This window comes from Erinaceus europaeus, chromosome 10 (assembly GCF_950295315.1).
Source record: "Erinaceus europaeus chromosome 10, mEriEur2.1, whole genome shotgun sequence".
Classification (NCBI taxonomy): Eukaryota; Metazoa; Chordata; class Mammalia; order Eulipotyphla; family Erinaceidae; genus Erinaceus; species Erinaceus europaeus.
The window spans coordinates 95,342,404-95,368,189 of record NC_080171.1 but is presented as its reverse complement, the minus strand read 5'-3'; the positions used below and the strand labels follow the sequence as shown (position 1 = coordinate 95,368,189).

General features: G+C 43.5%; 1 protein-coding gene across 9 annotated transcripts in view; it reads left to right on the top strand.

Annotated features, from left to right (window-relative positions):
- The window catches only part of DENND1A (DENN domain containing 1A), a 600,479-nt gene that overhangs the window by 504,162 nt on the left and 70,531 nt on the right, over positions 1–25,786 (top strand). For all 9 annotated transcript variants that reach the window (XM_060200131.1, XM_060200132.1, XM_016185023.2 and 6 more), the window contains 4 exons: positions 18,537–18,641; positions 18,993–19,080; positions 21,321–21,361; positions 24,898–24,969. In XM_060200131.1, coding sequence (XP_060056114.1) covers positions 18,537–18,641; positions 18,993–19,080; positions 21,321–21,361; positions 24,898–24,969 — 306 coding nt within the window. The remainder of the gene's footprint in view (positions 1–18,536; positions 18,642–18,992; positions 19,081–21,320; positions 21,362–24,897; positions 24,970–25,786) is intronic.

Sequence of the window (25,786 nt, the reverse complement as noted above, 5' to 3'; positions counted from 1 at the left end):
CCCCCTTTTGTTGCCCTTGTTGTTTTATTATTGTTGTAGTTATTATTGTAGTTGTTACTGATGTTGTTGTTGTTGTTGGGTATGACAGAGAGAAATGGAGAGAGGAGGGGAAGATGGGGGGGGAGAGAGGGACACCTGCAGACATGCTTCACCACTTGTGAGGCGACCCCTCTACAGGTGGGGAGCCAGGGCTTGCACTGGGATCCTTATGCCAGTCCTTGTGCTTGGTGCCATGTGCACTTAACCCACTGCACTACCACCTGACCCCCTAATGACAAACTTCTTAATGGCCTTGTCCTTGGACATGCAAGGGACACAGTTGGTGCAGCAGATAGACTACACATTGCCGTGGCCCTTTTTGACATGATCATTGTTCCTTCTTTTCTTGGTCATCTTGGAAGTGAGAACCCTGTACTCAGTTTTTCAACTGTAGAATGAGAAGCAACAATATCTGCCCCATGGAGTTGTTAGGATTAAGTGGATTATCACTTACATACCTTAGCATGTGATAAGCATGCATAAGTGCCTGTTACTTTATTACCACTATGCCACCAATCTCTCCCATTGCCCATAATTTTGATTAAAATGAAATCTCCTTGCTATACCAGATCAAGGTGATTAATTAATGTTAGTTTCCAATATAAGGAAGATAACAATGATCAGAGCAAGGGGGAACATGCCTAAGGAGACACTGCTAATAAGCACCAGAACCATAATACCATCTCAGATTGTTGGCCCTCAAATCCAGGCTCCTGGGCATATACTTGCCTGAGATCAGCCAGATATCATGCTGGATCTTGAACCAAATCTAGGATATCTACAGCACTGTGACCATTTCTCACAGATATCTACAGCACTGTGACCATTTCTCACAATAAAGCATCCATTAGAACTGAATCAGTTGCTTGGTATGGTAAAAATGGTCTCTTAAATAAGGAAATCCCTGTCTTGCATATCAAATCAGTTCCCAAATATTTTAACCAGGAATCTCTCAAGTATTTAGACTCTGCCAGCCATTAAATAACTCCCTAGAGAAAACGTATAAGAAATCACCTTCCCCCCCCCCCAAAACGGTTGCATCTCTTTTATATGTGTAGATGCAGAAATATTCATGCTATTCTGGCACTTTATTTGGGTGACTCTTATAATTAATATTTACTTAAAACAATCATTAGTCTCTGCTGGGTGACATTTAAACCCACGTTAGCATTATTTTCTGCCAGGCCTTCCCCACACCTGTGATGGCAGGCAAGTGTGCAGCAGCGAGAACCCCTGTGGTGCTTTATAAATAAGCCTTCTTGCACCTGGACAGGCCTGCCCGATTGGCACTCAGGCAACAGGCCAGGGGGCCGGGGCAGACACCTGCCCTAATGTGAGCCCAAAGGAGCCCACACCTCCTGTCTTCACTTCACTTTATTTCCCTGACATCAAAACTGAGACTTGTTTCTCCTGAGACAGTGTGGTATCTGTGCCCCAGGCTAGAGCTATATAAAAGGTATAATTTTTCCCAAAAGGGTTGAGAATTCCTAGTATGAGGGTGAGGATCATCATAATGACAACCATTTGCTGATACAGTTCATATTCACTGTTCTCTTTATACCATGCAGTAATGTAACAAGGTGGAACAGGAAACTGAGGCTCAGAAAAGATGAATACTTGTTAAGGTCCCAAAGCCCGTTATAGGGTTCTGACTCGGTTCAAACTAAATCCACACTTTTCCTCATGCTTTCTCAATCTGCTTTATTTTATTTTATTTTATATTCAGTTAAGTGATCTGAGAGAAAAGAAATATAACTACCATGTATTGAGGGCATGTGTGAAGCAGGCAGCTTAGCTATAATTGTCTCAGTTAATTCCCACTAGTAGAACTAGCTCATAGGAGGTAAGAATGATTATTGTTATTTTATAGTTTAAGAAGTGAAGGCTTTAGAAAGTTTTAAGTTACTTGCTAAAGATCACACTAGAGCCAGAATTCAAAATCAATTTGATTTTCCACCATTAGATGTTTCTCTTCATCACCAATGACATTGGTGACATACATATGAATATTAAAGTGTATTTTCATAGAAAGTCTATGTTCTGGGAGTTAGGCAGTAGCGCAGCGGGTTAAGCACAGGTGGCACAAAGCTCAAGGACCGGAGTAAGGATCCCGGTTCAAGACCCTGGCTCCCCACCTGCAGGGGAGTCGCTTCACAAGCGGTGAAGCAGGTCTGCAGGTGTCTATCTTTCTCTCCCCCTCTCTGTCTTCCCCACCTCTCTCCATTTCTCTGTCCTATCCAACGAAAATGATATCAATAACAACAACAATAACTACAACAGTAAAAAAAAAAACGGGCAACAAAAGGGAATAAATATTTTTTAAAATCTTAAAAAAGAAGTCTATGTTCTTACTTAAATGTTCTTACTTAACTACTTAAATTTAAGTAGTTCTACTACTTAAATGATGTGTTTCTGCTTGAAATCTTTAAAGTTTATAAGGGGAAACATTATGTAGGCCTTTATAATTCCCAGGGTCCCTCCAAAATTATTTAATCTATAAAAGCAAGTGTTAGAGTCCATTTTAAGGTATCTATTTATTGATTGATTTTAATGAGAGAGACACAAGCACCCCTCCACTCTGGCACGTGGTGGTGCTGGATATTGAACCTTGAACTTCAGACTTGCAAGTCCAGGTTCAAACATTGAACTATCTACCTGGCCCCACAGAGCCCAGTTTACAGAGCAATAAACTTAGCTCAGAGAGGCCAGAGTATTCCAAAGACAAGTATCTAGTAGAGCAGGAGCATGGCTTCAAAGCCCCTTTTTCTACACATACTTCTTCTAAGCTGGGGTCTGCTTGATGGGCCTAAAAAGTAAAGTGCTCAGTTGTTTTTAATTGAGAAGGAGGGGAAGGAAAAGCCTTGTAGTGATGAAGCCCAGCTATTAAGAACCCCTTCATTAAAGGGGGTGACATTTCCTCACCCACAGGAGTCAGCCGGAAGTTGCGATAGTAAGGGAACTACAAAAATAGCAGCTTTCACACTGATTCCTACACAGGAGGAACTGGTGGTTCCAGGGCAGATAAGAATGACTTTACAAGATGAAAATGATCAGTGAGGGCGCACAGGTCTGGAGGGGAGCGAAGTTGGCGTTTTTTGGCCCTGCAAATAGCTGCCCATCTGCTCTCTGTCAGAATATGTTAGGAGTGCATCTGGATTGCTGCCCCTGAGTCTCGGCTCCAGGCTGGTCATGTGGTTGTCTCCACGACAACTCCAGGAGTGGTGTAAACTGCTGTGCTTTGAGCCAGATGCTGCTCTGCACATGTGGTCTAATTAGCCGGTGTTGCCGGCCTCCTGCCTCCTCCCTCCCTCCCCAGCCCCTCCTAGCAACAACGCTGCATTCTCTCTCCTCCTGCTTCTCTTCCTCCTTCCCTCCCACTAACCCTCTTCCTCACAACCTCAGTCAATCCTTCTCGCTCTCAACCCTGCTGGCCTCTTTCTCAGAAATAGTCCTGTTGCCTTATCTACAGTGAATAATTCATTCAACAAGCATCAGAGTGTCGGTCTGACCCAGGCACTGTCTGAAAATTGGAGGTACAAAGACAAGACACTCCTGTATCACTGAGGTGTCCACCATCTAGTGAGGCAACTAATGGGCAAACAGTGCAGTAGAGGCAGTCAGTGACAGGGTGGAGGTGAGCGTAGGGGCTGCAGAACTCAGAGCAGGGACACCTAACTTAACCCAAGGTAGCTGCCCAACACCTAACTTAACCCAAGGTAGCTGCCCACAAGTTAGTCCTTGAAGGGTGAGGGGGACCTCTGCAGCTTGAGAAAACAAGGGGGGGGCAGCATCCTAGCAGAGGGCACAAGACATGAGAAAGCAGGCAGCCACAGATCCATCTATAGAACTGGAACCAACTCCAAGTTTTAGGAAGGATGCTTGGCCAGGCAAGAAGCTGTGGTTGGCAAGGCATGCAGGGTTGCACTTGGGGAGCTTCCCCTACCTCCACACATCCTGCTTGGCTCTGTAGGCACTGGGAGTAGGGAAAGGGGTAGGGGTGGGGATAACATGGTAGCCATTGGGGCAGCCTGCCCTCCAGGGAAGGAGGCTTGAAGATGAGGTTCTCGGTGATAGAAGCCCTTTTGATAAGTCTTCCAGTGAACCAGGTGTGAGACTCAGGTCAAGACTGGGTAGTTTTTCAGGGAAAGTTTGTACTGAGAAATGACTTTCTCTCGCCCTCGCCCCCGCCCCCGCCCCCGCCCCCTCCCCCTCCCCCTCCCACTGTTGTTTTCGCAGGGCTGGCTTCACAGGCGGGTAACAGACGACCCAGGACTCATGGCTGGGTTGTACGCAGTATCTCTTTATTCATGCAGGATGCAGCACAATCTATACCAAGCTAAGCTAAACTTAGCACTACAACTTCAACTTACCACTACCAAAATGAACAATGTTGTTCTTATATATTTTCCAAGTAGGGTGTAAACAGGATGTGATGTAGAGAGGGTGGAGAGAAAAGTGACCGGTGAAAATCAGGGTGTGACAAGGAGAGGGGGCGGAGCAGGCGAGAATTCTACCACTGAACCACTCCCTGGAGGGAGTGTGGTGCTTTATGTAAATGTAAAAGTGATTTATGTAAATAGACCGCTTTGAATGGGATCAAACCAATCCCTATACAGGCATACCGGTGCTTGGTTAAGCAGAAGCCAGGGGGAGCTGGCATACTACCCAACATTTCCCTCTCCCTCTCTCTCCCTCCCTCTCCCTCTCCCTCTTTTTCTTTCTTTCTCTCTTTATTTTGCCTTTCTCAGCAGTAGCTCATTCTAAGAATCTAGCACCCACTTCTCAGATGTCTGGCTCTCTTAAGAAAATACGTCTAAATAAGGAAAGAGAAATTCAGCATCTCTCTCACTCACTTTATCTATGAGGTACCCCTTATGTCCTGGGGACACCAAGTCCTTAGTGGGCACTGCCAATCAAGATCCCCACTTCTTTTTCTCAGGGCCTTTTTTGCTTTTCCATTTGGCAAGCGTCCTGGAGTTTGATTTTTTTTTTTTAATATCACCTCTGCTGCCATGTGGTCTGTCTTAGACCCCAAAAGAGTCACCCTGGCTGAAAGTACCCAGCAGTCCAGTCTTAGGTGCTTGTGAGTGAAACAGGCAGTAAGCCCCCACACTCTGAACACCAGTTCTCCAAGAGCATCTGGAAAGAACTGTTTGGACAGCCACCTCCACTGAATACCTGCTGCATACTATTCATAATTAGCAGATTGATAAATAGTATATCACTCTTGAATTAATCTGTTTCAAATAAAATAGGTAATGTCCCACTTTGACAGACAAGAAAAGTGAGGTTCACTTGCTTCCCCAGTCATGGATTTCAAGTCTGCACTGACCCCCTTTCAAGTCCTTGGGGGGAGTATATAACATCCCTTGAGAATCAACTCCTTGAACTGGAGTTGCAGTATGTGGAAACAGACAATGTGTGGGAAATCATCTGTATCTTGAATTCCCCACAACCCCAGAGGAAGGGAGAGGGCACGTTTGGATAGCAACATGCTTAGACAGTCATGGGATGAGCCTGCCTGGGCTTTGGGTCGTCATCTGCCTTCAAGTACAGCTCTGACTCACCCCAGCACTGTGGTCTTGGGAAAGTTATGTCCCCTCCCTCTGTAAAATGAGAATAAAGAGCCTCTCAATGGAATTAAAATGCAGATCCAACTTTCAATATAGTTACCTATGTCACAATCCTTGGCAAGGACTCCTCAGAAGGAAGCTTTGGTGGCAGTCCCTTTTCTAAGTATTCTGAGGCATAGTCTTGCTTCCACTGACACAACACATGTCCTATGCAAGTATTGTATGTTATATGTCCCGAAACAGTGCTACTTGGAATAAATGAAGAAAGCCTGCTTCGGGGCAGACTTTTCTGGAGTACAAGTCTGTTGTTTTGGGGCTACTCTAATAGGAGTCAAACCCTGAGCTCACATGAATCACTTATTGATCCTCTGACAGCTCTGTAAGGTAGGTAGTACCTCTCCCATTTTACAAATGAGAAAAACAGTCTCGGTAGGTATATAGGGCCTTGTCCCATGTTCCTGATGTGACAAGTGGCAGAGCCAGAATGCCCAGTTAAATTTAAGCTCATTCTGTTCCCAACAGAATGCATCAAGACACATTTTTCTGTGAGAAGCTGTGGGAGACATCATAGAGACAGATCTTTTCTGTTATCTAGAAACAGCATGTTAGCACTAGAAAGTCTCTTGAAGATTTTCCAGTTTAGCACCTTCCCATTTTTACAGAGTAAAACTGATTCCTAGGCAACAAAAAGGAAACCAGGCCAAGTCAAGGGTTTCAACTCTTCTCCTTTCTCTTAACATTGCTGTCCTTTGTCCACGACTGAAACTTCTTGTCAAGGTCTCTGATGTACCAAACCCAATCCAGGCACCAAGACAGGCCCTAAACAATTAACATTCCAGTGGAGGATGAGGAGGGGTGGAAAAGGGAAGGGTATGTGGATCATAAATAAGTGAACCTGTACATGAGCCCAATAATTCACTGTGTGATCTAAGCTTTGGAGGAACCCCTTATAGCCATGTCACGAAAGACAGTAAACAACATCTTCTATGAGGACTGTCTGTCTCCTCACTTTCCCAGAGGTGGGTGGGAAGTTTTCCTGTCTATGGATCATTTTGGATTTGTTTAGTTTCACCTTCAGGTCTTTTAGCCATTTGATCATGTTGTTAAAACCCCCAGAACATGACTCTCAGTCAAAGTGAGGCAAACTCTGGCATGACCAAGGCAGTTGATCCAGGGTCATTTGGTGCTGAGACCGCAGCATGTTCCTGTTTGGTTTCACACTAGGGAGAGAACTCTCAAACCACTGCAGCGCAGAACAATCACCACCTCTCATGTCATCTGTCATTCCAAACCAGCACCACAGAGAAGAATGCCCAGGAACTGAGGTAGATTCTACTGTTCTCAGTCTCACTAAAACAGAGGTTCCAAGAGGTGAGATGGCTCCTGCAAACATGTAGTAGAGCCAAAACTCAAATTTGTTCCTTCAAAGTCCACTTATAAGGCATAGCTGAACTGCTGCTAGAGCAGTCTGCTAAAGCTGCTAATATGTCAAAACTATGTGGAGAGTATCATTCTTAGTCAAGGAGAAACAATACCACATGGACACCACAGTCAGACTGACCTCACTTCTAGCTCCAACTCTGTCATTGACCATGACTGCAAGTGAAGTCATTTCACTTTCTTTTTTTTTTATTGGGGGTGGGGGGAATTAATGGTTTACTGTCAAAAGTAAAATACAATAGTTGGTGCATGTGTAACATTTCTCAGTTTTCTATATAACACTCTAACTCCCTCCTAGGTCCTCCTCCACCATCATGTTCCAGGACCTGAACACTCCCTGCTCCTTCCACCCCAGAGTCCTTTACTTTGGTGAGATACGCCAAAGCAGGTCACTTTCTGAGCCTCAGTGTCCTTATCCATATAATGGAAATCTTAACCACATCTACCTTAGGGGTTGCTGGGAAAAAAATAAGTGAGATAATGCATGTAAAACCACCAAGCACAGGGTCAGCGCTCAGTAAGAGGTAACTGTTTTTAATCAGTGCACCTGCTTTCCTTGTACAGCTGATTCCCATCTGCATTTCTTATGGAAAGAAAATCTTAAGCTAGTATGCACGAAGACCAACTTCATTGTGTCTCCTCGGCTTCCACAGGCCTCCCCACTCATCTGCCACTCCTGCACTAATCAGAATTTCCTGACTTCTCTGTGTTTGTCTCGGTTAATGTGGAAGGAAAGGGCTGCTGGCACAGAAGAGTCAAGACGTGGGCTGACGTGCCTGTGATTTGAATGTCTTTACTGTAATCTAGTGAACGTGTGCGTGGGGGCTTCTGTCAATACTGGAGCGGCTGGCCAGAATGGGCAAATACAGTTAGCTCGGCAGGCCCTGCCCCACAAATCAGCCAAAGAGCTCTTAGCAGGCACTGCATTTCCCCTGACTTAAATCATCCGAATGGGAAGCCAGCTTCACAATGGCACATTGATTCTTTGTTTAGAGCTGTTAAAGTGATGAGTGCAGGCAGGGAGACCATTTCTCACTTGCCTTGACTACTTCACAAACAGTCCAGAAGACTGGGCCTGTCACTGCAAAACATGACTCAATTTAGCCCAACCTGAACCACCCAACTCACGGTCATGCAGTGACCACCTTCCCAAATCCACCCTGATGACCATGAAGTCTGTATTAAATAGTGTACCTGCCAGTGGGGTGGAGAGGAGTACATTTAGACTTGAAAGTCCTTTGGGCCCAGTAGCTCTGGTAATTTGGGCAAAGGCTTCACCTGTGTGGCTGTCTCCCCTTGTCTGTAAAGTGACCACCTGAGTCTAGGTGAGGTGTCAGTGAGAGAGAGGTACAGATTTGTTCACAGCAACTACTTAACTGACATTGGTTCCTTTCTAAATTCATGCCAATTCTGTCATACCTGGAGTAATTGTAATCTAATCTTGCCCTCCTAACTCTTCCTCCCTCATTCTCCACCACAAAGTAACTAAGGATTTGGCATTCTCTGGGACAGACAACCCCCTAAGTCTTTTTTATCTTGCCTTGGAATTCATCCTGGTTTGTTGGGAGTTGCCACAGATGACCTCATGAGAAATCCTTTGGGTCCCTATACCCGTATCCTCCTAGCTTCTGGACATGGTGCCAATTACCAAGCAGGTGGGTTCTGTGAGAGCTTTCCACATAGCCTGTGAGAGACTTTTTGCTGCCCAGGGATTACTGGAGAAGCCTCTTCAGACCTCAGAGCAGGATACTTGACTACACTGCTCTTTGGTCAGTGACGTGGGTATTTTATTACCGACTTGGAAATATCTAAGCAAAATGCAACCAGGATATGATGATAAGAAACAGAATCAGGAAGTCAGGTGGTAGCGCAGCAGGTTAAGTGCATGTGGCGCAAAGCTCAAGGACCCGTATGTGTAAGGATCCCAGTTCGAGCCCCCAGCTCCCCATCTGCAAGGGAGTCGCTTCACAGGTAGTGAAGCAGGTCTGCAGGTATCTGTCTTTCTCTCCCCCCTCTCTGTCTTCCCCTCCTCACTCCATTTCTCTCTATCTTATCCAACAACAAGGGCAACAAAAGGGAATAAATATAAAAAGAAAATAATAAAATAAAATAAAGAAACAGAATCAGATTCACCGACTTTTTTTATCCTCTTTCTTAATTTAAAAGACCTAAATGTTGAATGTTGGACACTTTAGACACAATACTGGTCACTCTGTCCTACACTACTTCTCAGCCTTGACTACATCAGAGTCTCGTAGGGAGGTTTAAGAACTACAGTGGCCCTGGCATTGCAGGCATTTAAAGTCTCCCTGGTGACTCTGTGGCCAAGGCTGAGTAGTGCTAACCACAGACCATACTCATCCCTGTGTAACCCCCAGATAACACATAAGGCAAGTAATACCTCCCATGTTCCAGGTGGTCAAAAGAGGAGCTAGCAGGGGCAATCACTGGCACACAGGGCAGTGCTAGGACTGAAGCCCAGCGCTATGTCCCACTCCTCCCTCTGCCTCTCCCTGGAGTGACTCTCTTGGCACTTACTGTGCACCCATCACTAAGTGTGCATTAGAACCTCCACTCTGGAAGCCCACAGAGCTCTGGGATGGTCAACCAGGTACAAGCTCAAGCTAGTGTGGGGTCAGGGAGGATGAAGTGAGGCTCCCTTCAGCAGAAGGTTCTTACAAGGAGGGGACAGGGGTTGAGAGTGCATGAAGAGGGTAGAGGTAGTGGACAGTACAGAAGCTCTGGAGCTAGCGACAGGTGCATCAACACAGTGGATGAGATGTTGTAAGCATGGAAAAGTCAGCTGGGGACAGTCACAAAGAGCCTAGAGTGTTGTTCTCAGGGGGTTAGATGTCTCACTTCCATCAACCCACAAACTTGTCTGAAGCTGTTGTGCACAGAATGTCAGATGGCAAACAGAATCAACCTCTAGAGCCACCTGCCGAGTGATAATCTGCAAGGGGAAAGAGAGAAAAGTGTACAACCTAGGCAGTCACTGGGCCTCTATGCCACTGTAATGCCCTGCTCTCATCATCTTGAAATTCTTAATAATGTCAACTTTGAAGTAGCTTTTTTTTTTAGATGCAGCCTAGTGGGGCAGCACATGCCAGAGAAAATGCACGCAAAATGCATGTCCTCCCTCCACACAGTCTTAATCACCCTATAGTGTGTTAGCTCTGTGATGCCACCAGGCCTAGAGCTCCTGTGGACCCACGATGCACTGGGAGTTCAGCAAGACCTAGACCCTCTCAAGATAAACATGTTAATGTCTACAGCCAAGTGAGTGGGACACGGAGAGCCCCCAGAGGCCACACTTTGAATTAGAACCAGAACTTGCTACCTTGAAAGAAGGCAGTGATGTTTCTAAGAAACACAGATGGTCACAGAAATATGATTCCTATTCATGTTGCTTTCTTATATTAGCTGGCCACTTATTATGAAATGGTAACACAGAAGGAGAAAGAAAGAAAAATAGTACAGCCATGGATCCTTTTCCTTCCTCTTCAATAAAGTGAAAGTAGAAAGTGTTAAGAGAATATGCATAGATCAAGAACTGAGATAATAACAGTTGAGTTAGTTTTGTATAGCATTTCCACAGTCTGGTAAGAACAAAATACAAATGCATATACAAGTTACAAAATACGATTCCACATATGTTAGCATTTAAAACTGACATCACACAATATAATGCTGAACAATAAAATTCATGCTAATAATTACAATTTTACTTTTTTCCTTATATAGAGTGATATTAAAGACTAGATCTAAAAGACATCAGAATAGGGCCAGGAAGAAACCAGGGAAAAGCTGCATATTTTAATATGGCACTTCTATACTTAGTGTTTCTCTGTACATTCATTTTGTATTGGGTTCCACAAATTACATTGCTAGTCCTGGAAAAACCCAATCTGTGATTACTTTTTGAAAATATGTTGTGAACATTGTATTTTGGACTACCTATTTTAATTTTTTTAAGCAACCTGGGCCAGCTTTGAGCAATCATTGCAGGTGAGAAAAGGACATAACACCTGGAAACATGTAGCTAGGGATAGGGTCTAGGTTCAAGTTTAGATCTTTCTGACATTAAGGCATATTTTCTCTCCACAGTGTTGTATAACTTTAAATGGAGTCATTTTGTTATTGCTTGTTTGTTTGCTTGTTTGTTTTAAGGGTGCCTTTACCAAATAAATAAAAGCAGTCCTCTGGTATACCATTTGTCACATTATACTAGTTTCTTCCTGAAACTACACAGGATTCCTAGACATCAAGGACTTTCCTTTTTAATATTTTTCTGATAGAAAATTCAAACTTGAAGTAAATGAACTCCCTTCTACTCATTCCCGGCTTCTACACTATAGATGTTCTGCCCCCTTATTGGATTGAAAAGAAAAATTTACTTGTGATAAAAACAACTTAAAATTTACCACTTTAACCATTTTTTAAGTGCCAGGGAATGAACCCAGGGGCTCAGATATGCATAAAATCTGAATCACCTCCCCATTATAATTTCTGTTCTGTATTTTTAACTAAAGAGTGAAAAAACAGGCTGGGTGGTACTGTGCCAGGTAGGACACACACCTCCAGGGAGGAAGCTTTACAAGCATAACTGCAGGTATCTCTCTCTCTCTCTGTTTTTTTCTGTCTCTGTCCAAGAGAGAGAAAGAGAGAGAGAGAAGAAAATGAGAGAAAAAATGGGGGGCTGGACAGTGGCTCAGCAGGTTAAGCATACATGGCACAAAGCACAAGGACTGGCATAAGGATCCCGGTTCAAACTCCCTGCTTCCCACCTGCAGGGGGGTTGCTTCACAAGCGGTAAAGCAGGTCTGCAGGTGTCTATCTTTCTCTCCCCCTCTCTGTCTTCCCCTCCTCTCTCCATTTCTCTCTGTCTTATCCAACAACAATGACAGCAATAATAGCAAGGGCAACAAAAGGAAAAAATTAGTCTCCAGGAGCAGTGGATTCATAGTGCAGGCACCGAGCCCCAGCCATAACCCTGGAGGCAAAAAAAAAAAAAAAAAAAGAAGAAGAAATGAGGGGGGAAAAATGGTTGCTGGTAGGATGGAGTCCTTGTATAGGTACTGAGCCCTGTTGGTAATCTTGGTGGAAAAAGAGGAGAGGGGAAGAAGGGAGGAAAGAGGTGAAAGGTGAGACATTACCCATGTAGTTCCCCCAATGCTGTGTTGTCTTGATACTCCCGTGTTGTGCCAGGACTCAAACCAAGTACCTCACACATGGTAAGGCATGCACCTTAGTCACTGAGCCACCTCCTGGCCCTGTAGTCTTTTTAAAATGCTGATCATGTTCTCTTATGGCATTCACTGTTCTAGGGGGACAGTCCCGTGCTGCCTTGCCTGACATTCAAGACCCCTGGCAACCTCTCTGGTTTAGAGCCTACACTGTTATTTCTGATGTTATTATAAACTTCAAGGTCTTTGCACCTGTACTTCCCCCACCCTGATTTCCATATTCTCAGAGTCTTATTTGCCCTTGAGAACCTAGCAAATACTCTCCTCTCATCTTGCAAAAACTAACTGTACCACTAAACAATTCCCCAGGTCCCCAACCCGAGCCCCAGAAATCACCATTCTGCTGCTGTCTCTGTGAAGTTGGGCACTCTAAATATAAGTGGAATTATAAGGTATTTGTTCTTTCCTACTGAATGACTTCACTTGGTATAGTACAGTCAACATTCAACTTTTTCAGATTAAATAACATCTGATTGTGTATATATTCTGTTCATCTGAAAAAACATGTGAGTTGATTTCATCTTTGAGGCTAGTATAAGTAATGCTACTATGAACATAACATTCTGCCATGCTTGCATCATCTGCACCTCTTTTTTACATTTTTTAAAAATTATCTTTATTTTTTTATTGGATAGAGACAACTAGAAATCAAGAAGGATGGGGGTGATAAAGAAGGAGAGAGACAAAGAGACACCTGCAGCCCTGCTTCATCGCTCACAAAACTTTCCCCCTGCAGGTGGGGAAAGACTGGGGACTCAAACCTGGGTCCTTGTGCATTGTAACATATGCACTCAACCAGGTGTGCCACCCCGTTCATCTATATCTTTTTATACTACCCAACCCTCCTTTGATTAGAGCCTGACACCTAGTAGAGGCTTAGAATGTTTGGGTAGAGTACCCTTTGAAAGTTACTGATTTTTGATTTTAAGCAAGATTTATAAAGAGCATGCATCTCTCTTCCCGCCCCCCCCACCAGAATCTCAGTAAATATACACACAAGATTTTGATTGAAATCAAGTTTCTGAAGGAAAATGGAAATTTAGGACTTTAAGTATTAGGTCAACAGGACAAAGGAAGCTACTAAAGAATATGATGTGAGGCTTATTTTTGGTACCCACAATGCTGGGAATGAAAGTCATTTATTTCTGGAAGAATCAATCACCAGCTCCACCTGTTAATAAAAACAACCTCATTAGTAATTGAATTCTCAATTGATTTCATATGTCAAGAAGATAATCTGAGGGTAAAACTTGTCCTTTTGTAGCAAAGGTAGGGTTAAGCATCTGTATTTAACTTTGGGAGTTTGTCGGTAGCGCAGTGGGTTAAGTGTAGCATATTTAACTGTGTTTGGGGTCATAGGTGAAAAACTTTCCTAATATGATCTAAGTTCGAAAGTTCACGAGCTGACTTCCCTGAATTTACATAGCTTTCTGCCCAGTAACCCCCCAGCACCTAGAGTCACCTGAGAAGACAGAAGATTTAATCAGCCTAACAAGAGAACTAAATCCATTTTTCTTAGTGAGGGGGAATTAATAAGAAGTCTTGCCTTCATCTTCACCACTGCAGAATGGGCTGGGGATGGGCAATTCTACTACACAGAGGGGAACTGGATAAGCCAGAATAAATGGCTTGTCATTCTTGACTTTGGGCCTTGAGTTGAGCCTACACAATGGCTTGCTTACTTCCTGAAGCTGTTTGTCTCTGAGTGGCTCTTGGCTGTGTGTATCCACCAGGAGGACCTGAGTAGTTTCACTTGCAAGAGAAATCTTTAAATATTTCTTGGCCCAACAGATGTCTGAGGGCTAACAGAAAAAGCCAATCTGATGACCATGGGTTGCCATTCATGTGACACTAGGCAAATGACCTGACCTCAGTTATTTTATTATTCATTCATTCATTCATTTATTCATTTATTTTTTTGTATTTGCTAGGACAGAGAGAAATTGAGGCTGGTAGGGGAGATAGAGAGATAGAGCACTGCTTCACCTCTCATGAAGCTTCTCTCATGTAGTTGAGGACTTGGGGAGGGCAGGGGCTTGAACTTGGGTCCTTATACATAGTAACATGTACACTTGATTGGGTCCATCACTACCCTGTCCCTCAGTTATTCTGTAAAGATGTGCTGAGCTGGGATTATTCTTATTTCAATAGAAAACTCCACAAGAATGCATCTTCTATGCTTGGTGCCTTTTAGACCTTGATACATTGCTGTTAGACAATCTAACTGCCTCTCAGCAGAATTGGGATAAAACAAGTTTTCCTGAATGGTAGAATCTACTAGCCTACCTCCTACCTACCCTTCCAGGCTCTGCTTAAGTGTGCCCACTTCTGTTTTCTGACCTGTTGCCCTGGGAGAATTAGCCTTTGCCTCCTCTGACTCCTGTGGGCATTTTGTACTCACCCTACCCCACTAGCATTCCACTGTAGGATAATATTTGTTTCTGTCTTATAGACATTGCTGATATTCTTTAAGCTCTTTTCCGGGGGGGGGGTCTTGTTGTCAAAATTCCCTCTGAATCTTTCCCATCTATGCCCATGTTTTGTCTGTTTTTATGGCATAGACATCTGATCCAAGGAGATGTCACCTCCAATAAATAGACAACCAACCCAAAATGTTCATGCCTTCCCAAAGATGTGATTCTCTCTCCTCTCCTGCAGCTAAATCCTGCCTCAGGCTACCCTTGCATAAAAATCTGGTTGCAAACCTCTTGAATTTATTGGTCCCTCAGCAGACTTCCCCTGACTGGCAATGCTGATTTGAACCACCAGTAGTGAATGCTAACAGCTCCAATGAGCATTCCTGCTGAGCAGCTGTAAGCTCCCTAGACACAGTTGTCACTCACCTGGCTTCGTGCTCTGAGACCTCTTTACCATCAGGTCAAGTGGTGTCTTGGTCACCCCCAGTACCACAGGGCTCTTATGATAGAAGCCAGGCTCACACTCATTCTCTGGCTCTTCAACCAATAGCTTCTACTTGAGGCATGGATTCTGTGCTGTCCCTGGAGAGTGTAAAGATGAGAGCTGGCAGTCAGCTGAGGTAAAGAACAAACACCTCATCACAGACCCCTGCAAGCGTCAACCCAGCTTTGACCTAGCACATTATGACTGGGCTCTCCTCAATCGCTATCGAACAGGCCATGGCCAGTGCGCCGCTATGTTCCATCGCTGGGGAGCCAGAGACGACCCGAACTGCCCCTGCAGCTACAGACAGACTATGACCCACATAGTCAACGACTGCCACCTCTCCAGATTCAAAGGAGGTCTCGAAACTTTACATCAGGCTCAACCTGACGCTGTTGACTGGCTACGGAAGAAGGGCAAACGCTAGAAGAAGAAGTGCAGCAGGGAACTCACTCAAGCTCTCCTGGCCATAGGAGACACTGCTGCAGATAACCCGGCACCCAGGGGGCATGAGGAACAGTGTGAGCACCAAGTAGGGGGGAAGGACTGTCACAGCACTTAAGATGGAATAGGCTATGTGGAAGGATTCAAACTGGCAAATGAAAAGAAAGACATGGCGTGTGATCAGGGGATACATCTGGAGCACAGCATGTGCTAGAACAGTGGAATGTGACACAAAGTACTCTAGGTCAGTGTGGGAAGAATTTGTTTGCCATCAAAACAACTAGGATAGTTTTCCTTTACAACAAGGACCTGTGGATTTTCTCACCCCTCTGTTTTCCCCCATATTTAATAAACATGCATTTAAGGACTTGGCAGTGGTAGATCGGATAGAGTGCACATATTACTATGCTCAGGGACCTGGATTCAAATCCCTGATCCTTACCTGCAGCGAGGGACACAAGTGGTAGAGTAGTGCTGCAGATGTCTTGCTTTCTCTTCCCCTATCCGCCCCTTCCCTCTCAGAAGGCCACTGGGAGCACTGGATTTGCCATGCGGGCGCCAAGCTCCTGCAATAAACCTAGTGGCAATAGAATAACAACAGCATGCATTTAGGTATGTAGTACTGAGCAAAAACAGGTACCATTCCTGCCCACGTGAAGCAGGTAGTCTAGTGGGGGGGAGGGAGGTATCAGTCTAGTAATCACATAAGTGGAGCATCTCTTGACTAAGACAATGATATGACCCAGTTTGTCTTTTGGAAGTTATTCTTACCAAAAGAACTGGCAATGCTGGGAGGAATGGAAGAGAGGAACATAGAGTTAAACCCTAACACCTGGCAGGTCATTGCCAGGGCAGTGAGGTGTAAAGTTGGACCAGATATTTTCAGTGGTATAACAAGAAGGATTGAGAAGTTTGATAGGTCTCTAGGTAAGTATGAATAATAACCTAAGGGCAAAACCAGATCTGTAGTCAGTCCAGAGGGGATAATATTAGGAGTGTGAGCTTGAAGTGCTAGGGGGATATCTAGGTAGAGATGAAGACAGAGAGGTTTGGAGCTCAAGAAAGATGTCTGAGCTGATGATGGTAATAGTTGGCACTGGTGTTCATGCATGATATCACCCAGAGAGAGAAATGTCTGCTGTAATTGTAAGGATGAGAAGCAAAACTTCCAGGTTACAGGAGCAGAATTCTAGGTGACCTTCTGTAGCTTATCATAAACTGATCTCAGCTATTCATCAGTGGTCGCAATCCATACCAAAATAACAAACGTCCTGGAAAACCCTTTTTCCTGAAGAACTACTTGTTTTTTCTTCTCTCATAGATGATGCAAAGTGTCCGTTGTTTCCTTTTATTCCTCCAGGGTTATCACTGGGGCTCAGTGCTTGCACGACAAATCCACTGCTCCTGGAGGCTATGTTTCCCTTCTGTTGCCCTTGTTTATTGTTGTTGTTATTGTTGTTATTGCAGTCGTTGTTGGATAGGACAGAGAGAAACAGAGGAAGGGAAGACGGGGGAGAGAAAGATAGACATCTACAGACCTGCTTTACCTGCTTGTGAAGTGACACCACCCTGCAGGTGGGGAGCCAGTGGGCTCGAACTGGGATCCTTATGCTGGTCCGTGGGCTTCAGTTCTTGCTCTATGCTACCCCCTATTGTTTCCTTTTAAGCAGTCAGGAATCTCATTCAGCTTTTATTTTGTGACTTAGTTTTAGAGACCATAGAGCAGCTTGCCTGGATACTTTTTTTTCCAAATGAGCACATTGTATATATTTATATATTTTCCAGCCCTAATTTTTTTCTTTGTTTTACAAGCTTATGTAAGCTGCCTCAGATACTTTGTCAAGTTAGGTGAAACTAAAAATAAGTAATCCCCTCACCCTAATTTTTTGGTCATCTTGCCTCCCTGTGTAGTAAGTCTGCCCAGTTGCTGAGCTAATTTGGTTGCATTTAAACAGGAAGAACTCTTGAAATTTTCAGCAGCCATACAGTGCATTTAACACTCACGTAACTCATTAAAACAGGATGAAAGTGAAGCTTCAAACATCTCTGTGTTTGCCACCAAGTCTGTGAAGGGCGGGGTACCTTTAATTCAGTTCAGCGTATAAAAGTCTGATCTTTCAGAATTGAGAAGACACCACTGAATTAAAGACTTGTCTGTGTAGGTGAGCACTCCAAAAATCTTCAAAGAAGGACTGAGGTGTTGACTACAAGGATGAGATGTTTTTTAAGCTTAGGGAGTCATTTCCTTGACTCATAAATTGTAGTTTAGTAAAAGCAAACTTCCTTAACAAATGCATAAACACAGAGTGCACTAGATGGAAAACCTTGTTTTTTAATCATTCTTTGTTTTGAATATGAATAATTATTTTAAAATTATCTCTGGCTATTGGTTAATTTTGATATGTAAATGAGTTACAAACTGTGTTCTATGGTTGGTGCTGTAGGAATTGCAAAGGTATCATGGGGAGGGAAGACCACCAAACAAGGAGGCCCTGACACGGCCCCCTGCCCCCAGCTCCCAGCTCCCACATAGCAGCTAGAATTGGTTGTGTATAGCAGGGCTCCTTTTATATGAAGTGCTCTCTGAAGAAAGGGTTTGTTTGGAAATGATTTCATTAATGGCCACATCCCACTAACTGTTGAATATGGCAGTGACTAATACGGAAGGGGGAGGGAGGCGGGAGATTTTTGAATCTGATTTTGTGTTCCCACTTGTTCCTACCAGCTCTGAGACTTTGGGGAATGACTTCCTTTCTGACACAGCTTCCTAATCTGTGACATAGATGGCCATAATGATAGCAGCCACCTCCCCTGGTAAATGAGCAGATACAGCAGACCATGCAACCACTCTCACTCCATCCCTCTAACCCATCTCTTCATCTCCATTCCCCAGGAGGAACCAATCACATTCTCTGAAGATGCCTTCGTGTCCCATTATCGCTCTGGAGCCATGCGGCAGTTCCTGCAGAATGCCACGCAGCTCCAGCTCTTTAAACAGGTGCCCAGACCTCTCTATCTTGACCTGCATCTCCATCTCCTGTGGGCTTCCAGATGTTCCCGCTCTTAATACTGAGGCAGTGGTCATAGCTAGGGGTCCATGTCAGAGAAGGGGGATTGGCTAAGGAGGGTGGTCAGTAGCCAGAAAGTCTGTATACAAATATGTTGCATGATTTTTACAAGTTATCATTAACAAAGAATTAGTTTCTTTGAAGTTCCAAAGGCCCTTTCTTTCCTGTCTTGGGAAATGTTATTATGCTTCGGTCTGCCACTAAGTCACCTAGCTGAATGCTCTTACTGTTACTATGCTCCATTGTGCACACTGTTATGCTTTTTTCCTTTCTTTCTATAGTTTATTGATGGTAGATTAGACCTTCTCAATTCTGGAGAAGGTTTCAGTGATGTTTTTGAAGAGGAGATCAACATGGGCGAATATGCTGGTGAGAAACATATTCTTCTTCTTGCTGTGGGGTTAGGGTGTGTTCCTCAAGGAGTGGGTGACAGTGACGGTGACTTTTCCCTTCTCTGGAGAGTATAGAGAAACTTACTTGCCCTTGATCTGTTTAAGGAGTTTCTCATCATCTGATGAAATATACATCATCCCTTCTGAAGCCTTCTGACTTGTGGTCACTTCCATCCCCTGGGTGGGTAAAGTCTGGTTAAACACAGTGCCCAGCTAACAAAGCACACAAGGTGTTGAATGAGGAGACCTGGACCCAAATCAGGGTGGTGCTTCATTATTAGCAGTGAGGTTATTTCAGTTCTTCTTGCTAAAGTTTTTCTGTTTATGCACTAAGAGTCACGATGGCTGTCTCATGGGATTCCCAGTGGGATTAAACCAGGGCTGAAGAAGAAAAGTTTGTGCAGTCACCCAGCAAGAGCCTGGCACAAGACCACTGCGCAGTAAATGTTTCTTTAAAATGTGAAAACTGTGTGGTCCAGGAGGTGATGCAGTGGATAAAGCACTGGATTCTCAAGCATGAGGCTCTGAGTTCCATCCCCGACAGCACATGTACTAAAAAGATATCTAGTTCTTTCTCCTCATATCTTTCTCATTAATAAATAAAATATTTAAAAATGTATTTTAAAAACCCTGAAAACCACCCCACAAAGTGCCCAGTCTCCACTGCTCTTCAGAATTGAAGGAATTGTCCTCTCATTTTTTCAGAGGTGACATTTGGGGCCCAGAGAAGTATTGCCAGCTGACACTGCCTCCTGAATCCCAATCTAGCTTTCTTCCCAAGACCATGAACCTCAGTCCCTAGCAACAAAATCAAAACTAAATGAAGAGTAATAATCATGCTTCTAGCCCCTCTTATTCTCTGGCATGTGTTTGGCCTGGATTATTCTGATTATCCAAGTGGAGGCTTATAAACTCACAGAACAAGGCATAATCTTTACTTTCAAAGCCTATTTTTCAGGCCCAGCCAGCCTACTGCTACGTGGAGAGCATAATCAAGAAAGCCAACATCCAGACAGTAATAGATTGTTGATAAGTATTTCCTGGATACTAGTTGGGCCCAAAGTCCTGTTCCTTATAGTAGAGTAAGAAATGGAGGATTCAGTTCTGCCCTCAAGGAGCTCTCAGTTTGTTGGGAGAATGAGATACATAACTAAAGACAAAAGTAAATTAATGTAAGGAGGGGAGTAGGAATGGGTTTTTGTGAAGCTGGCATAGGACTTAACTAATTTTCACTCTGTAAGCTGAGAGCTTCATAGAGGAGCAAGATTGGAGTAGTGCTCTTACAGTTGACTGTGAGTTCTGAGGAGAAAACAGACTTTATATGTCAACTCAACTAAATCCTGTTGCTCAGAACTTCTAGAAAAGCAGTCAGCTGATAAAAATTTCTTATCCTCCCAGATAAAATGAGCAGAGCTCTGTAACAGTGCCTCCTTTCCTGCCTGTTGCCACACAACTATATTGAGTGTGTGTACTCAGTAATATGTTTGTAGCTGGTACTAATGACCCGTGATTCCTGTCCTGGGACAGCTCACAAAACTTCTGAAGATATGGCTTTCTAGTGAGTGTCACTCATATTTGAGGACTGTTCAACTGAAAGAATAGGAGAAGCTTACAGAGGAAACAAGCTAGTTGTTGGGGTTTACTCAGCAGAAAGATTAAAGAATAGGAACAGTATTTGCAAGGGTGTGGAGAGTTATGAGGATGTGTGACCAGAACATAAGAGGATAGTACAGAATGGAGAGGGAGGGTCAGTGAAACAGTTCACTAGAACCGTGTACTATTTTGCCTTGTACATGACCCAAGTTCATGTGGTGTGGTGGTCTCTTTCTCTCTCTCTCTCTCTCTCTCTCCTCTCTATTTTAAAAAACTTAAAGATGGTTTTAAAAGAATGGATGAGGTAGATGGTGCCAAACAAAAACTGGGAAAGAGAGGTGGGATTGCTAAGGTGTCCTTCCTCTCGGGTAGGCAATGGGAAATATTTGGGCTTGTACTTGGAGCACTGATAGTATCTGATCTCTGAGGAAGGAAACCTGCAGCAGCAGATCACAACTGCCTTCTTCAAGGGTTGGAACATGAGCACACCTCCCTGAGGAAGGCAGTAGTGAGGGGATCCAAATCTTGGTTTTTCCAAGTCCTGCTTACTGAAAGCAATTTGAAAAATGCCCAAAGACAAGTACTTTCTTTACATAACAGCTTCTCTGATTCCTCTCTCCCTAGGCAGTGATAAACTGTACCATCAGTGGCTCTCCACTGTCCGGGTAAGTGTTCACCTCTTTAGAGCCATCTGGGCCCCTCCTTCACCTCCTGGCAACCCTCCTCTTCCCCTGCCACCCACAAGACTGCCTTTAGGCCTGCAGCAGTTCATTCTCTCAGCTGAAATTGCTTTAGTTTCTAAAGCCAAGTCATTCTCATGCCAGGTGGAAACTAGTAGGATGAGACCATCCCAGAAGCCTTCCCTTCATAGAGAGGAATAGAGCCAGAAACTTCCTTATCAGGCAGTTGGCCAACATGTGTTGAATGGATACTGTTATCTTAGAGCATTTCTGAGAGTGTCCTTCTAGATCAGTATAATCGGGAAATTTTCACAGGAAAACCAAAGATATGCCCTTCTTGCTATTCTGCATTATTTTCCACAGCAAAGGTTCCTAGGGAAAATGGAGCACTTATCACTAAGTTTGTCTGTTTGTTGGCTTGTTTTTCATCCCTTTGCTGTTAGTGTGAACAGTTACTTCTTCCACTGAAAGTCAGGTGCTTAGGCCTTCAGAATCACTAAAGAATTGAGATTCTTGCTTTGACTTTATGTATTGTGTTGTTGGAAAAGTCATGATTTATTTTTTTCTGTATTTTTCTATGCAAAAAAAAAAATGCATCATGACTTTTTTTGACAACCCAATAGATATATTTATCACTGTGTGCTAGTGGCCTACTGTGTGCTGCCCACTCTGCTGAGTCATAGGGTTACAGTGGGAAGCAGCACAGACCTTGCTCTAGGGGAGCCCCCCACTGTGTAGGAGAGGCAGGCAGGTAAATAGGCAAGCTTGGCATAAAGTGGTAAGTGTTCTCTCTTACTTGTGGGCCAAGTGTGCTGCTGCCAAGGCAGGTCCCTTGAAAGTGGCTACAGTTGGCCAAGAATAAGCAATTCCTCAATGAAAGGATTCTTTTGTTCTTCTTGTATGACCAAACATGGCACTTGGCAAATCACAGACTACCAATAAGGACTTGTTGATTGATTGATAAGGGGAGCTTTAATATTCCAAAGGACTAGTGAAATAGGATACTTAGTAGTTTTGGAAAACAGTATGGAATAAATGAGTGGGTAAATTTTCATATTGTTCTACAAAGACTGCTTTCTAGTTCCAATTGAAATGTTTTTAATTAAAGTTCAAAATTTCTATTATAGGCAATTATGAAAACTGTTGCCAATAGCTAATCTCAATAATTTCACTACCCTATCTTATTCTTTTTTTTCTTTTTCTTTTTTATTTAAGAAAGTATTAATTAACAAAACCATAGGGAAGGAGGGGTACAATTCCACACAATTCCCACCATCCAATCTCCATATCCCACCCCCTCCCCTGATGGCTTTCCCATTCTCTATCCCTCTGGGAGCATGGACCCAGGGTCTTTGTGGGTTGCAAGGTCTGGCTTCTGTAATTGCTTCCCCGCTGAACATGAGCATTGACTGGTCGGTCCATACTCCCAGTCTGCCTCTCTCTTTCCCTAGTAGGGTGGGTCTCTGGGGAAGTGGACCTCCAGGACATTGGTGGGGTCTTCAGTCCAGGGAAGCCTGGCTGGCATCCTGATGACATCTGGAACCTGGTGACTGAAAAGAGAGTTAACATAGGAAGCCAAACAAATTGTTGAGCAATCATGGACCCAAAGCTTGGAATAGTGGAGAGGAAGTGTTAGGGGGGTACCCACTGCAAACTCTAGTGTACTTCTGCTTTCAGGTATATATTTTGCAGTAGTTTATGGATACGTGTGAACATATGCTCTCTCTCACAGAAACTGGTGTATATCTAGGTTTTGGGCCTATCTTATTCTTTGATATATTCACTGGATTCAAGTCTCCCTCTCTAATCAAATTAATTGGAGTCATCTTTCTGAAGCATTGCAAATCAGATTATCACATACATTTTTATTTTAAATCCTCTTGGAGTATAGATCCCTTCCCTGGCCCTACATAAACGGATTATCTTGTCCTCTCAGTCTCACTTGCCGTTCTTTCCTGAAACACTGAACCACTTATTATATATAGAACATACCATGACTTTACAGTTCTGCCTTTTTCTATGTGCTGTTTTCTGGCCCCCTCAATATTTATATTTTTCTTAAACATTTATATATTAATGAGAGAAAGAGAACCAGAGCATTATTCTGACATATACTATGCCAGATACTTTGGACCTCATGTTTGAGAGTCCAACACTTTATTATTTATTATGTCACTTCCTGGGCTATACCTCCAGAGTCTTCTTATCCCCTTCACATGATCTCCTGTACAACCTGCATGGACCAAGAGAAATGTTTCATCCTCTGTATCCTTCCTTCCCTAACCTTCCAAACAATGAGGTGCTTCCATACCCCTTTTACACACAGCCAATCCTTGTTTCATCACACTTCTTCTTCTTCTAGCGTTTGCCCTTCTTCCGTAGCCAGTCAACAGTGTCAGGTTGAAAGCTGTCAGGAGCTGCTTGTTGCTGGCTTTGAAAGTGACTGGGATCCATGTGGATTCAGTCGGCTAGGAAGGATCGTCAGTTTCCCCAATGAATGGGTACTCACGGGATGCACCACGAGAAGGTCGATCCAATGCATCCCTTCATCACACTAAGATGCAATCATTCACCATGGTGTATGTGCACCCTGGACTGGAAGTGTTTGAAGGCAAGATTAATCCTCCTGTGACTCAGTACCCTTAGAGACTAACATCTTTGCAGTGATCTCTCATAAAATAGCTAAAGGGATGAAACTAAAGAACAGATTCAGAGACAAACCATTTCACTTGACTTTGGGAAAGGAATTAACAATTCAAATTAAACATGGTCAGTGTGCTTCATAGCCTATTGATTACCTCCTTGGTTTAGCGGAAGTCTTCCTCCTTATCTTCCTGCTGTGTTCTCCTAAAGAAGCTGAACTGAGAAATCAGCATGTGATATTTATGCTGGAGCCATGATTAATATTTACTATTACCAATACTTCCCTTTCTGGAGGTTAGATATTAAGGAAGGCAGCCTACCAGAATGATATTCTCTCTGTCTAGCGCTCTCTCTCTTTCTCTCTATCTCTCTCTCTCTCTCACACACACACACACTGAAGAAAGGAATGTGCAGGGCAGAGAGTAGTCAGACAGTCCTCACTAATCAAACTGATTTTCTGCTCCTCACGTGATGATAGCTGCAAAGCTCGTTGTTGCTAAACGTACCTTTATGTTGCTCCTGGTAGCTAGAATTTCTTAAGATGTATATTACTATGAAGAAATCCTTGCCTCGAATTGCCTATGATGAGCTTTCTTTCCAGCTATGGTTCATGTACCAAGCAAAACATCAGGTCTAGAGTCTCTTTCACATAATTATCACCATGCTGATCGCCAGCTTCCCCCCCACCACCACCACTACCAACACACCTATAGCAGTTTGGCCATAACTGTAACTAATTGCCTGGGATCAGTTGCCATCTAGGCCCATTTCTCTAATTAAATCACACGTTCTGAAATGTTACTTAACTTGATTAAAGAGAAGAAGTATTGGCCTACTATGTCTTCAGTCCAAATTGCTAATTGACATTTCTATTACAGAAAGGAAGCGGAGCCATTCTTAATACCGTAAAAACAAAAGCAAACCCAGCCATGAAGACCGTCTATAAGTTTGTAAGTACTGATCCTAGGATCCAAACAGATGCCTTATGATGACAGGATTCTTAAATATACCTGATCCTATGTTGCAGAGGTGATGTAAGAACCATGGTGCTAGTCACTGAAGCTTTCAATGCTCTTAAAATTATTTAGCATTGATATATTTTATATTACCAGGTCGGTGTCCTTTTTTTATTTTATTTTTTTAATTTAAGGTGTTGCTGCTCAGAGTTGCCACAGTAGAAAAACAGGAAACTGCTTGTCTTAGCTTTTAAAATGTAGACTGAGTTGCTAATATTCTGATGGTCACTTGTATGCATCCCTGAGAACCAACGGCATAGTAGATGGGAGTCCTGACAAACCTTTCCCACATGTGCCCTGTTGCTGTGTTTAAATAAAGCAGCTCCTTTGCAGCTTACTAAAGGGAGTGCTCAGGGAGGAACATAGTCCCTACATTTTGCTCCAAATTCATCATCTCTCTCATCACTGCCCTGTAGGAAATGCATTGTCTGTGAAACCCATGCTCACTGCAGAGTGAAAATAAGAGCATATGTCTGTTCCCGATGCTTCACCTTTTACAATCCTCAAGTATTTTTTCCCCATGATTTATCTTGTTTGCTCATTTGACTCTGAGCCAGTAAGTGGGGGGGGAGGAGTACTTATTTCCATTTTTAATTTTTATTAGCCCTTTCTGTGCTTATTTTACAAGGGTAGGTGGCTGTCAACTAAACCACCACACAGGTCTAAAATGACATACAGTGAAAGCCAGGATGTCCACTGAAATGAGATCTAGAAAATTTGGTGCTATAGAGACCCAGTCATGTGTTTGCCC